This window comes from Sesamum indicum, linkage group LG12 (genome assembly GCF_026168435.1).
Source record: "Sesamum indicum cultivar Baizhima isolate 11 linkage group LG12, ASM2616843v1, whole genome shotgun sequence".
Classification (NCBI taxonomy): domain Eukaryota; kingdom Viridiplantae; phylum Streptophyta; class Magnoliopsida; order Lamiales; family Pedaliaceae; genus Sesamum; species Sesamum indicum.
The window spans coordinates 13,127,938-13,142,826 of record NC_142668.1 but is presented as its reverse complement, the minus strand read 5'-3'; the positions used below and the strand labels follow the sequence as shown (position 1 = coordinate 13,142,826).

The 14,889-nt window shown below is 35.1% G+C and overlaps 1 protein-coding gene across 5 annotated transcripts; it reads left to right on the top strand.

Annotated features, from left to right (window-relative positions):
* Positions 1–813: 813 nt before the first annotated feature.
* On the top strand, positions 814–14,679 carry MSH5 (MUTS-homolog 5). Of its 5 annotated transcripts, none has more exons than XM_088876216.1 (34): positions 851–1,139; positions 2,177–2,208; positions 2,302–2,396; positions 2,479–2,559; positions 2,638–2,710; positions 3,352–3,415; positions 3,736–3,890; positions 4,018–4,119; positions 4,272–4,299; positions 4,401–4,432; positions 4,512–4,569; positions 4,847–4,960; positions 6,183–6,239; positions 6,998–7,099; positions 7,236–7,280; positions 8,134–8,211; positions 8,323–8,373; positions 8,454–8,535; positions 9,136–9,209; positions 9,313–9,412; positions 9,674–9,770; positions 9,885–9,974; positions 10,063–10,127; positions 10,221–10,279; positions 10,994–11,070; positions 11,172–11,258; positions 11,422–11,483; positions 11,570–11,631; positions 12,409–12,462; positions 12,563–12,648; positions 13,029–13,060; positions 13,144–13,167; positions 14,194–14,309; positions 14,389–14,679. In XM_088876216.1, exons 1-34 carry the CDS (start codon positions 1,104–1,106, stop codon positions 14,473–14,475), a joined length of 2,457 nt encoding a protein of 818 aa, XP_088732342.1. In that variant the 5' UTR covers positions 851–1,103; the 3' UTR covers positions 14,476–14,679. The 5 variants fall into 5 exon arrangements, 4 of the variants coding, with proteins under 4 accessions (XP_088732344.1, XP_088732342.1, XP_020554165.2 ...); XM_020698506.2 differs by having other exon boundaries at positions 854–1,139; positions 4,847–4,933; XR_016063083.1 differs by lacking the exons at positions 11,570–11,631; positions 13,144–13,167; positions 14,194–14,309; positions 14,389–14,679 and having other exon boundaries at positions 815–1,139.
* Positions 14,680–14,889: the final 210 nt, after the last annotated feature.

Sequence of the window (14,889 nt, the reverse complement as noted above, 5' to 3'; positions counted from 1 at the left end):
TCATATAAATAGCTTTTTCGTAGCATCCAATATATAACTATTATTGACAATATTTGATACTTTCTCAACAGATTCAACTGAGTTAAAATACAAGCTATTTCATAACGTGAAAATAATTCATTTAATAAGATCAACGAGTACAAATACATAATTTATTTCAATACTATGGCAATTACCAAAACAATAACAAGCACAAAAAATGTCTTCATCATTCTTTGATTTCCTCTAACGCTTTTATATTCACTGTTAATTCATGGCAAATGGACAATACGTTTTTAAAATTTTTTCGATTGTTCTACTTTCTGAATAAACTTCTTCTTCAACTGTTGGTTGTGTCGTCGTTGAACTTGACTGTGAAACTTTTTTAGAAATACTAATCAGGTCCAACCAACAAAAATAAATAAAATTATTTGTCTTACAATTATAGAATAAATTTTCATTCACTTTCTTTGGTTGAACCTACAATTCTAATTGCAGCATATTTTTACAATAATATTTTGAATCTTTTTTTTCTTTTTTTATCTTAAATCAATTTTTCCTTCTTTCGACGAAGATCTTCTAAAAGCATAACATATTCTACAAAATATAAAAGAAAAATTATTAATAACAAAGCATTTCAATTTTCATACAAAGGAATTACAAAAAAAATAATAAATAGAACAAATAAAATTTTGTTACCTGTAATATAATCATAGAAGCAGCTACTGTAAAGGCGCATTTATGTTAATTCAAACAAAAAAAAAAATTTCAAAAAACTTCTTTAATTCAACTTCTAGCGCGTGCAGGTCACTCTCCATCTATTTCTGAGGTGGAGGGGGGAGTTGCAAGTTTTATATTACATAGAGGGCTTTTAAGCTATTTTCAAAATATAAGTAGGTTTTTAGCAATTTTCCTATTTGACAGGGGTGTCCCATGCCATTTTCCCTTTGAAATATAAGAATTTGTTTGAATTTTTGAATAAGGAAAGCTGTCAGAGTGGCAGTTAAGTGACGCCATTCGCTCCAAAAATCCGCGTGAACCTCTTTCGTCTTTTATTTTACGGATTTCAAAATTTTCTTCGCTGCTCTTCTCTGTCTCTCTCAATCTCAGGCCTCAAAAAAATTATGGAAGAAGTCGACGAAACAGATGTGGAGTCTCAGGTATGGGATGTATTAGAATTTAAACGTGTAACGGTTATCAACACCGTCTCGGTTTCAGTTTGCGAGATTATTTGATTCGGCCGATTTTGTGTATTTAACTTATTTTTATGGTTTGTTTTCGTTCTGCAGTTTCTGTGTTTGGTTGAACAAAATAGAACAGCGTTATTACAAATATTTTTCCTAATTTGGAGAATTTGAAAATTTTATGGTTAAGCAACATCTGCAATCTCATTATGATTGAGTGAAGGTTTTCTTTTTTTTTTTTCCGGAAAAAAAATATTACATGCCTAAGTTAATTACTAAGTTGGCATTGAGTTTCCACTTTCCCGTTGAAGTATTTCTGGAACTTTATTTGCATTCACTTTTGTGATGGATCAAAAGTAATGGATCCTTGGAAAACTGACATTGGAATACTTGGTTTAGGGAGATGTTTTTATCTTGACATTTCCGTATCAAATCGAAATTCTGTCAATCATTTGAAGGCTTGCTGACAAGTAGACTATACGAGCAAGATGCAGGGCAGAAAAAGAGCGCCATGATCTACATTATTAGATTAAATAGGATAAGGTGTAAATGTTTTGCATGAAAGTTTCAAACCTGGAGTTTCGATAGATATTATTCACAGGCTAGCTCACTGTACTCTATAAATTTTTTAATGATTTCCAGAACAAAAGTGAAAAAGCAGATGTCGGAGGTGCTAATACACAACTGCCAGAAAGAGGGATCACTAGAATTAGAATGGAGGATATAGACGGCAAAGTTAGAGAACAGATCTGTAAAAGAAAAATTACAAATACGAAGTTGTGACAGAAAACATCCACAGAATTCAATTCTTTTTCCTTTTGAGTCCTTAATTTAACATTTAAAAACTAACAGTCTTTTATGTGCCTTTAGAAATATCAAATGCATTTAAAAAGGCAGTTACTTGTCTGCATAGTGCCTCATTCTTACCTCATGCTTTCTCTTACTTTAGTAAGCATTGCTATAATAACTTTCGCTGCATAACATCTTTCTTTTTCGTTACTTTCATGTAACAGGTGTATATGGCATGTATCATGCATGGCCAAAGGTAAACCTCTTTCTGCCTTAATATTTGAATAAGAGGTCAAATAGGTCAAATTAAGAAGATTAAATTACTGACGTGAATACGCCTTTTCAACAGGGTTGGAATATCTTTTTATGATTCAAGCATATGTCAACTTCATGTTCTGGAATTCTGGGAAGATGGCAATGAGGATTTTCCTTTAGTTGAGATGGGTACTTAAAAAGAAATGTTCAAGTAGTGTGTTAGCTCTGTTTCATGCTTTTTTCTTTTTTCATAATTTCGTTTGATTGCTAGTGAAATACCAAGCCCAACCATGCATAATCTATACCAGCACCAAGTGCGAACAATCCTTCTTGGCTGCTCTACAAAACAATGGTACACCACTTAGAACTTGATATCTCATTCAACCTTCTGCTGGCACATTTTATCCCCTAATTTCAAGAATTAATGCAGATGGGAATGCTGAAGCTCCAACAGTAAAGCTCGTAAAAAGTTCATTATTCAGCTATGAGCAAGCATGGCATAGGTAAAAAAATAATAGCAGAACTCTGTACCTGTATCTTCATCCAAGTTTTGACATGTCTTGCTAAGCTGATAAAGGTCACATGGTCTCTAGCAACTGTTAGCTGCTGCATCATATGCACTTAATGGTCTCTGGTAATTAACTCTGGCAAATTTTGGCCGTCCTTTTCATGTTTTCATCAAACACAAAATATCCTTACTCTGTAATTTTAGGTCACACCTATAAAAAGAGATCTTAAGAAATGAACTTTCTTTGGTTGATTCTTTCAGTTTCTAGTTGATCAACCGAGTACTCCTCCAAAGATGGAGTCAGTTTGCAAGCTGATCAGAAAGTGCATTATGGGGATTTATATGTTTCTTGTTAAAAGCTTCTAAGCAATTCAATTCACATGTTGGTGATGTGGCCATCAGAATAAAAAATAGTTTAACTTCTCAACTCAAGTTTTTTGGCATCTGGTCAGTTGTTGGCAGTTGGCACTATCGGATGGCAGACGGCCAGGACATTAAGGATTATACTTTGTGTTTTTTTTTAAAATGTCATTAGATGGATTTATAGCCTGTGATATCAACTTTGGAGTCGGATATTTTGTTTCTACCAAGTATTTCTAGTAATACCTGTTTTTGATGTTTTATTGCATCAAACAGATTAATGTACCTGCGTGTAACTGGAATGGATGAAGGGTTGAATATCAAAGAAAGGGTCTCTTATGTGAGTTGAATAGTTCAGCTTGACCTATATGTTGTCTTTTTCCTTCTTCAACTCTTTGATTATGACTTTTGGATATTTGCTTTTTCAGTTGTCAGTAGTCTTGATTTACTTGCTAGATTGTAATACACATTTATGATTGACTCATGCCTTGAATTCTTTTCCAAATTATGGTTTGACGAGCTTTAACTATATTTGGGAAGATGAGCTTATATGAAGAAATAATGAATTCTTTTAGGACTCAAGACATTAGAATATTGGATCATTTCTTGGTTTAAAATAAATTCTGATGCAAGTGATTATGTTCTTTTGTTCAACTGTAGCTTAGTTCCATGATGGATGTGCGCAGTGATGTTCAAGTTCGTGCCAGTGGGGGACTTCTTGCCATATTAGAGAATGAGAGGGTACTAGATACCCTTGAAGCGAAGGAAAGTGGGAATGTGTCAATTGCAATAAATTCAGTTTCTGAGATTTCACTGTATCTTTGCCGTCTGTTACTCATTAAAGCAAAATTTCCGGGTTAAGTTCTCTCTTCTTCTATATCTATTTTTGTTGCAGAAAGCTAGATTCACATCCCAGATGTATATCTTAACAAACAAGATAAGAAACAACTTCCTCAAAGTTGATTCTGCTGCCCATGAGGCATTGCAGATATTCCAAACTGACAAGCATCCAAGTCACATGGGCATTGGTAGAGCAAAGGAAGGGTAAATGCCGAAACACACTTTTGATCTGTCTTAAATGAATGTCCAAGCCATATGAGCTTAGTTAGAGCAAAAGAAAGGGGAAAATCAGAACGATCACTTGAGCCCATTGGCTCATGTTTAAAAGAAATGTTCACTGATATTTGTGATTGCAGGTTCTCTGTATATGGGATGATGAATAAGGTCTCCTGAAACTTCTTCTTTTATATCTTCCACATAATAATTTCTCAGATTATTGGCCCTCGAAAGAAATTATCGAGACTAATATTTTCGCATCCTTTTAGTGTGTAACACCTATGGGCAGACGTCTATTAAGGTAAAATGACTTCCAGAGATATAACACTGCTGGGTCTTTGCCCTTGTTGAGATTTCGGCTAACAGTACTATTTGACCAGGAACTGGTTCCTGAGGCCTGTACTTGACCTTGAAAAGTTGAATATTCGCCTCAATACTGTATCCTTGTCTTAGCTACATATATTCATTGTCGTCATTTGTGCTTAGCATATACTGTTGATATTAATTTTTTAGTGCTGAGCATGACCAAAGTACTGCAAAGATCCATAAGAATGAAAATAAGAGGATTCAGATGAAATGAGGCTTTAAGCGTGTGAAGGTATTATGTATTTATTGAGATGATAATTGTCACTGCTGATCACATTAAATCATTTTGTAAACATGAATGTTGTATCCTTATCAGCATTGAGTGAAAGTATTCCCCTTGATAAATCAGATATCTTTCTTTCTTTGTGCTGAAGAATTGTTGGTTTCTTTGCGGCAAACTCTGAAGTCTGTGAAAGATATTCCTCACATACTCAAGGTGCAGAATCTCCTCTTAGCTCTCCTGGTAAATGTATTTCAACAGTATTATGCCCATAGTATCATTTGATATTTAGTTAAAAACAAGAATATGTGCTATTTCATTGACGCAAACCTTGTAATAATCTTTTTTCTTCTTCCACATTAACAAGATTTTTTCTTCTTCTTCTCTTTTTTTTTTTGGTTAAATGCAGACACCCTCACAAATTATAGGAGGGTTTGCACTTTACCCCAAAATATTAATTCATCTAGACGATCCTCCAATATATCTGTAGAATATTTCACCCTTGATTCCATTTCAGATAAAATCTTCCTCTGGAGTTTTTTGCATTACTTTGAGTTGTGTGCATTTTTACCTCGTCAGCTTAAAGAAATGTAAGTTTAACTACCTAAACTAGTTGGACTACAAAATACTTTTTTTGGATAAATGTGGTGGAGTTTTTGCTGCAAAGTATTGTCATAAGCTTTTCATTTGCATCATATGGGGATATTTTAACCAACTCAAGTAATTTTATGTGTGTGAGATAATTAAAAGATAATTCTATAGTTATTCCTCAATCATTGTTATGATATATGTAGACAAGGTATATAAATTTATGAATATATAAAAGAAAAAGGTTCTACAAAAATGCCTTTTATTGCCCATATATACCAAAAGAACACAGACTCTCTTATTCATATCCAGTTTAAATTCCAAATGACCATATTACTCCATAGATAAATGGACATGCATTTATATGCTACAACAGTTCTTGGGGAGTAACCATAAATTGATTTTCAATGTCTAATAAACTTAGGACAAAATAACTATAGAAATAGGTAACTTTAATTAACCAAATTGTCCATTTTAAGTAAGAAAATAATACATGATAATATTTTGGTGAAACATTCCACTTTATCCAACCAAAATAAGGCGTCAATGATGGAGAATGAGAATTAGATAGTTTAGGTGGTTAATTCATAACTTTTTAAGTTCAGCAGGTAATTGCACATAACCTACATATTTAGAACATGGAAAATATTCAGCCAGAAACGGAATTTGATTTGGGGGGGGGGGGGGGGGGGGCATTTTCCAAAGGTAGGGAAGTTGTCTGCATAAATTGATAGTTTGGTGGTAAGTGCAATACCCTCTGTAAGTTGACGGGTGTCTGCAATTATCGCCCAGCCCTGAAGGATGCATTGTTTTCTCTAAATTCTATACGCCTTCTTATCTTTTCAGTTCTAATTCCAGTATTTTGAATTTTTTAAAGAAAATCAATTCTCCAAGCTCTGTATGTACAAGTAGTGACTGGACGTCATTTCTTAAGGTATGGCTTTATTCTCTCTCAATTCACAAAGTAAAAAATTTAATAATCTGACAAGTTGATGGCAAACCCTGCTTCTTTTCTGGGGTTGATCACTTTCTTCATCTAGAAAATGCTTATATAGAGGGTTCTTTGAAGCAATAATTTGATTCATCTTTCTCTTTCTTGCTCTCCCATTGCTTTTGCTTCATTTATCTGCATTAAAGGAGGTGGTTCATGGTTCAGCTTGCATTTATCATGATTGCAAATGATTTAGATACCAGATTATGTGCTGACTGACTTCTTTATGCCTCAGGCACTTTTATTCCCACTCTTAGATTTGAAGGAAACTTTTCGTTGTGATTTTCTTGCCAAGAGTTTGAGGAAGGTCAAGCCAGAATATAGAAAGAAACGAAATGCAACTCTAAGAATTGTGGCATATGAGATGAGTCCAAAAGTTTTAAAGCACATAAAATGGCACAACTAAGTATCTAGAGCACACTGTCTATTTAGTTTCTGTTTGAGCCTGATTGCTGGTGCATTTGACACGTTGAGAAAATTGAAGTTGAAACTGTGTTATAAGAGATCTAGATCAAATGGATACATGATGCAACAACACATGTACATGGATAAGATTTGATGTGGCAACATCACTCAACCGTCACATCGTATGCCGATAGGGTGACCCATATGTGTTATTCTTCCTGTTATCCTTTTTTATTACATGTCATGTCACTCTTGTTACCTCCTTTATAAATGTAAACATTGAGTTTTCTTTTTAGAGCATATGTTCACTGCTGCACATAAACAAGATATTTGAAGTAGGGATTTCAGAAACACTTCGAGAGCAACTGAAGCATTTAAATTTGGATATCATTGAGAAGGTATAACTACTGATTAATCTCTTCATTAATTCAAACAATATTTTATGTCATCATCTTCTTTTTGCCATGTTATTTGACTTCTTTATGTAGTTTATCAATGATTTTATTCATTTGTCTTGCATATATTACATTGCAGGCTGGTCATTACATGTCTACTGATCTGGCCTATGTATATGAGCTGGTGTGTTTTGATTTCTATCTATTTTACGTTTTCTTTCTCTGTTGACTTTAAGCTTTTTCTGTTGACATAGTTGGTTGTTGACCTCCTGTAATGCTTCCAATTTCAACCCTTAAGGACTGCATATGAATAACCATTGTGCTGTAATCAGGAGTTGAGTGATCGAGTATTTAGTGTAACTTTTAATTTTCACCGCAAACTTACTGACATGATCCTCTGTGTGGCATATCAGGTATTTGAAAATGAAATTTTAGGGCCCGTTTGGTTGTGTTTTCATTTTCATTTTCAGTTTCCAACAATTGGAAATGTGTAGAAATGCTTTATTGGTTTTTTATGTTGAATATAGGTATATGTATTTTTGATGTGACAGATGACCAAATTGATTGAACATGTAAAATTATAAAATAATCAAAGTGAGTCTTGCCATTTGAAACAATTTTAATTGAATTTGAAGCAAGAAAAGACATGTTGACAAGTATGACAAACCCATTTGACCTATAATTTCAAAAAGTTGAGAATTAAAATAAGAATGCATTCTCAATGAAAATGGCTTGACCAACAAAATCCCAACTACCCAAATAGTAAAAAGTGGAAAAAATCTCATTGAAAACACAACCAAATGGGCCCTTAGTTTTAGCCTATAGGACCTCATGCTTGGATGGCCTTAGGAAAGGATTAAGGACAACCTATCAGTTCGCTGACTAATCAAGAGCCCATATGTTACAGGGACATGATTTTGCATTCATAGTTATTCCTGAGTTTGCAAACTTGTACTCCAATGATTTCTGAACTTTCTAGTTCTTTCCTCATGTATTGTTCATTTGTTGATTTTTGTGTTTGGTTGAGCCTTTTGTAGGTCATGGGAGTTATAGATGTAAATCGAAGTAAAGATAAGGGTTATGACACGATAGTGAAAGATGGTTTTTGTGGTGAGGTGAGACATCTTCATAGATTTAGACTGATTTTAAGGAAGTATCTCTATCTTTAAGTGATTCCTCCAAGTGTCTTGCTATCCTTTGTGGCTTTAGTTCCTTGTTCCATGCAGTTGGATGAGCTGAGGCAAATATACGAGGAATTGCCAGAATTTCTGGAAGAGGTGCTATATTTCTGCAGTCATAGTGTTTGAATAAAATATGGAACACATACTCAATGTGAAGAAAATACCTGCACTTACAGGTTTCATCATTGGAACTCGCAAGATTACCTCATATGTCTGGGGAGAAATTCATCCCTTGTATCGTTTATATACACCAGATAGGTTGGTTTGAGCTTATATGGTGGCTTTATATTTTGTCGTGGTGCTTTTGGTAGTCAATGCTAATTTTGTATGGTTTCAGTAGGATAAGTTTTGGGCTTTGAGGTTATTCCATTGACCTCATTTACAATTTGATTTTCCCTGATAAGCTTGGTTGTCAATTGTTATTTCCCGGGAATGCACCAAACTTCTATAGTTTTTTCCATCTTTATATTGAAGAATGGCTTCACTATGAGGTTATGCACTCCAGAAACTAAAAGCCAACTGATGATACAGGAAACCACTTATTTTTACTAGCTATGAGAGAGACATCGAGTCCTATAAATTGGCAAACTATTTTTTTCCTTCTTAAACTTAAGGTTGAAACAAATAAGTATATGCAATTGTCATGATTCAGCAGATTTCTAAACTTGGAATAGGTCTGAGGAATCACAGATCTATGAAACTGGATAGAATATACTCATTTCAGATGAAGGGACTGAATCCAACTATTTATTGTTTTGAATATTATGTAACCTTTTGAGTTTCAGAAGACAAATTTTTCCAGATTTTGTTCAGATGCGCCTGAGCTTTCAAACAAAGTTGTCTTGATATATGATGCAGGCTACTTAATGTGCATTTTTGAAGACAAACTCAATGATAACATTCTAGAAAAACTTCAGGATTTTGAATTTGCTGTAAGTAATCCACTTATATATAAATATATACCTTGCATTTTTATCATTTGTGCAACAAAGAGCTTATTGATATTTGCAATGCTTATGTTTGGTAAAATTCTAGTTCTCTGATGAAGATGGAGACTCCAAGAAGTTTTTCTATCGCACTGCAAAGACAAGAGAACTGGATGACCTTCTAGGAGATATATATCACAAAATTTTGGGTAAGTTTCAGGAAGGATTTACATGCATCCAACCTAAAACTAATTGGGGCTATTGCTGATTCTCAAAGAACATTACATGTTATAGCAGCATAAGTACTGTATTGATATTGACCATGAACTGCAGGCAAATTACTCATAGTAGCTTTCTTCTTGAGAGTGTTCTGCTTATGGCACACATCTGCCGCTTGCTTGTTTTGATGTGCTATTGTTCATTGTCTCTGATGCTTCCGTTCTCTTTTTCTACTGATCCATTTTTCGTAGACATGGAGAGAGCTATTACCAGAGATCTCGTCACTCACGTTCTTCAATTCTCTGATCCTTTACTCAAAGCTGTTACTTTTACAGCTGAGCTTGATTGGTGAGAACCCTTCAGTTTCTGCTCACTCCATTTTACTGCTCAGGTTCCTCATCGTCCCTGTACTTTTCCTTCTATGCTACTCCTTGTTCTGATCACTATGTGACTACCATGTAGCTCTTTGTCATTAGCATTGGTTGCTCGCCAGAACAACTATGTGAGGCCGATTTTGACTTCAGAAAGCGTGCTAGATATAAGAAATGGAAGGTTTGAGCAGCTATGCAGATTAAGCTACACCTTCGTTGTATTTATGTCCATTAAGATGTTATGAAGCTTTGTTATTGCTACCTGTCAGGCATGTTTTGCAGGAAATGACAGTTGATACATTTATTCCCAATGATACGAAGATTCTGGATGAAGGTACTTGTAGCGAATTTTCTTTTGAATTAATTGGATCGAGATTTGTCACTCATGTTGGCTACTAAGGAGAAGTCATGCACTTGTGCCCACCAGGAAGAATCAATATCATCACTGGTCCTAATTATTCGGGGAAAAGTATCTACATAAAGCAGGTCTGTAAGAATTGACTTCCTTTCTTCCGGTGAAAATTAATTTCCTTAGATTTCCTCGTGTAGGATTTTAACTTCTGTTTGAAGCTAAATACATCCTCAATCATCCTCTGGGCATAATCCGTCTTCCTTTCCTTTTTTTTTTTTTTATGTCCTTTAATTGTTCCCAGCCTGGACATATTTTTAGGTGTCTATTTAACACAGTTATATACAGACTTAAGTGTTTACCTTCTTTGTGCAGCTCCAACGAATCCTTCATTCTTTTATTATCACCACTCATGTATTTCTTCTTTTCCTTTTCTTTGTTATAGTTTGTCTGTTCCTTTTAGTCAGGGCTCTGCAAGGGATCGACCATCTAAAATTGATCTGGTCCACGCATAGAAAAATAGTTAATTTCATGGGATAAATTCGACAAAGTGAAAAGCATGCATAAATGGTTAATCAGGTACCAGGAGATGTGTATAAGCAAGTTTGGTGACACTTAGTAGCATAGCAGATAAACAAACCAAGGATGGTTTTACTGTTTGTTTTATCAAAGCTTGTGTATGTTGTTTAAAAGCATCGTGTTCATCATTATCCCATCTGTAATTCGTATATGCAGCAACTTGGTACCTGGTATTGTCTTAGAAAGCATGAAAATTTTATATGGCTAAATAGCATTTTCACTTATAATGCAATTGCTTATCCACTTTTTATGTGTACGCTTGTGTGTTCCAGGTTGCGTTGATTGTTTTCCTCTCTCACATTGGAAGTTTTGTACCAGCAGATTCAGCTATAGTGGGTTTAACTGATAGGTTTCATCTTTTCTTCTCCAATCTTGTCACTCGATCATCCTTCTCATGAGGCAGTTTATTTTATTCCAATTTGCAATAATGCTGTGAACTCATTAACTTAGGATATTCTGTGCAATGGGAAGTAAGTTTATGACCGCAGAACAATCAACATTTATGATTGACCTCCAGCAAGTGGGCATGATGTTGAGGTATGCTAGAAAATCACAGATAGTTGGAATTTTCCCGGGCCTTTTTTGTCTTGTATTGTAGTGTGTCAAGACGGTATTAATGACCCGAGACTGAAACCTGTAGCATGGATGATCTTATAGAGTAGATTTATTAATATTTTTGTATACTTTCATCTATCTCCAGGCATGCAAGTTATCAGTCTTTATGTCTGGTGGATGAATTCGGAAAAGGAACTCTATCTGAAGGTAAGCTACTCTGAAAATGCATGATTTCTTAGTGACTGTATGGTTGCTGGTGCTGGTGTCTAACATCTCCTACATATCAATTACAGACGGCATTGGTCTCCTTGGTGGAACCATAAATTATTTCGCTAAATGCGATAATCCTCCTAAGGTTTGATATTTACAGCCTTTCGACATCCTAGCTTCAAGCAAAGTAATTCATTAAAATTTTGCCCCTATTTTCTTTTGGATATCTCAGAATAAGACTCCCTTTGTGAATGAAATGAAATGAGTGCCTACCCTCTTTATTGATCTCACAGAATCACCGATCCTCAGCTACTACTTTGAGGCAATAGTTCAAAGATACACAAATCTCCTTTTTCAACTCTTACTTAAACAATGTGATCCTCAGAATGATCTGTTTCTTTTTGGGACAGAGGGACTACTTGGCAAGGGGATGTATTCTTTGTCTATCAGGTTGTCAGTGCTCCTGCTATTACCAACTTTGGATGAGTTTAATGAGAGTTTCTAACTGGATAAAGCATATGTGGGGCTCGAGTAGCTGCCTTCTTGGCTAGGAGATATAAATAGATTTAAAATGGCCTAACCCATCAAAGAGTGTTTTCTGCATTTGCGTTCATTATATTCCTTTCCATTTTTCCTAGGGAGTTAATGACACTACATCAAAGCTTTGCACATGGCTTATTCTCGCTAATGTGAAAGTATGTGCACTAGTTGTTTAGATGTAATTTTTAGGAGTAACTTCATATATTTATGATAAACGATTGCCAGTATCATCAAGTTTTAACCCTGTTAATTTTTAGAAACCACTGTCAATTTTTGTACACTGTCCTGAAGGAGGCCTTTTACTATTTCCTTTTGTTGGGGAGTCAAAGTCTATTTAAGTGACAACTTGCCTCTCATATCAGGATTCTCCACTTTTGTGCAGGTTATGCTGTCTACTCACTTGAGTGAGATATTTGAAAGTGGCTGTTTACTGGAGGTAGCAGAATTTGTGCTTATACTTCATATTTCACATAATTCGAGCTTGAACAACTGTCTAGATCTTCTATGCTACAAACATCATCATTTAATGCCCACAGTCGAGCAAGATCAAGTATTACACCATGAGTGTGCTAAGCCCAGAAGACAAATGCACAGATGTTGAAGACATTGTATTTCTATATAGGTATTGTTTTGTTTTTAATATAATGTAGAATCTAATGTTATTTTAAATAAACGAGACAAATTAATTATCTTGATCCATGGTTCCTCATGTACAGAACACATGGATTCTAAGGCTGTAATTAAGTTTCTCTTCTTGAAATCTCTCTGTTTATAAGGGCACTGATATCAGTCATCTGGACTTGTGATGTATAAAACATTTTCCGTCTCCTACAATGGATGTATTGTGCTAGGATAATACTATGAGTTGGGGTATCGGGATTGTTCTGCTGAATATTGTTGTCAACTCTTTGCTTTCTTACTACAGAGTTCCTAGCACGTGGGTCCAGCCATGTGTTGTTTGTGAGGTTTTGTAAATCATCTTACTTATCTTGTGCCTGGCAGGTTGGTTCCTGGACATGCACATCTTAGCTATGGTGAGTGCTGAACCATCTCTTGAAGCCAATACAGATTCACAGTTTGTTTACCCAAAAGTCAATTACTGTAATTTGTCTTGCAGGATTACACTGTGCATTACTTGCAGGTATGTTTCTAATATTGTCTTGTAAAGCTGGGAATTTAACTTGTCATGAAATGTATTTGGTTCAGGATCATGGTATAAATTCTTACCCTATAATTTTCACATTTATCAAAGTTAAAGCTAATAATGATATTTTCGTACTTGAAGCTCTTATGATATTATATTGGTGGCAACTCCTTGAGTGACTAGTTGTATATCATGTTCATACCTAAATTTTGGGATTTCTTTTAAGAAAAAGAAACGAATCTGTTTTTTTTTTTTCCCCTGTAATGGTCTCAGAAGGAGATACTACTGTCCGACCACTTAAATCTGAACTGATCACTATTTAAGCGGCAGGAACCTGCACTTTTTGGTGGATGGATAGGGTGAACATGATATGATAGTCCCTCCATGCATAATCACAAATAGACTATTAATCCATTCTTACTTCTTCACAACTAAAGAATTTGGAAGATAAGCTCGTACCAGATTGTCTGAAGCTGGTAGGATAGTAGTTTTGGTATTGAATACGGTTAGCAGGAATTGGGGATGCCAGCTACCATCTTCCAACTGCGCCTACTTCTCATCAGTAAAAGGGTGATTGCCATTTTCCTGTTTGAGAGACTAAAAAGCTCTTCTTTTTCAGCTGGGTGAAGATTCTATCTGGGAAATGCTTTACCTCTTTCAGACCTTTGGGCTTTAACGGAAGTATGATTGTTTCCAGCAGAAAAAAGCTTGTGAAATAACGAAAAAGTTTTGCATGAACTATGGTAGCTTTATTCACAAGTGAACTTGACATCAAAACAATAATATGCTCATCCTATTATATTCAACATTAAGCAATATATGTTCACAATAGTTTGAATTAGCTATTGTGTCAGCATTCAGGAGTAACTGGAGTTCAAGGAATCCTGTAGGACATTTTTTTGCCTTAGTATATATCCTGTATAAGGCCCCTAACGACTTGCTTTGGTGAGTAAGAGCAGGGATGGGTAGGCCAACGAAAATATTTTCCTTCAATTTAAGTTTTCTGATGTTCTAAATTTCTAGGAGTTTCTAAGGAAGTTGTAAAAAGGGCAGCATCTATACTGATTGCTACTGGAGACAACAAGAATGTTGACAGACTTCTCCATGAGAATATATCGGCACAGGATCAGCAATATAAGGTGCAATTTGCATGCTCTTTAATTGAGTCAGCCAGTTTAAATTTTTCAACACCTAATGAAGTGTGCATACTAACTGCAGGAGGCTGTGGAAAAGATGCTAGCTTTTGATACTTCAAACGGCAATCTGCATCTTTTCTTTGAAGATATCTTACCTTCTCAGCATTGAAAGCATAAGAACTCCGGATTATGCCACATTCGACAGGTCTACAAACGCTGGTAGAGTATTAATGCAGTTTGAGATCTCTTTTTTTTTTGTTTTTTTTTTTTTTTGGTGGCATCTTAATGCAGCCAGACAGTAACGATCATGTTCTTGAAATGCACTTAAGTGACTGACTGCTGATTACATTTTTATCTACATTCTTAACTGTCTTTTTTTTGTGTCCTCTACGCCTTCTGTACAAGAGAATCATTCTCTTGCTTCTTACCCTTCATTTTCTTCTCTGCTAAAATTGTGTTTTCTTTAAGAAAGCTTCAGCATAGGAACGTTAGACACAAGAAGGTTATTGTGCACCAACCATCAAAGTCGCTGCTTTCAGATTTTATTGGGTATAGATAAACAGAGCACTGGATGCAATTCATT

Coding starts and splice junctions, on each gene's coding strand:
- MSH5 (XM_088876216.1), top strand. CDS start 1,104: ATGGAAGAAGTCGACGAAACAGATGTGGAGTCTCAG. Junction 9,771..9,884: donor TTTACAGCTGAGCTTGATTG/GTGAGAACCCTT, acceptor ACTACCATGTAG/CTCTTTGTCATTAGCATTGG. Junction 12,463..12,562: donor AAAGTGGCTGTTTACTGGAG/GTAGCAGAATTT, acceptor TAATGCCCACAG/TCGAGCAAGATCAAGTATTA.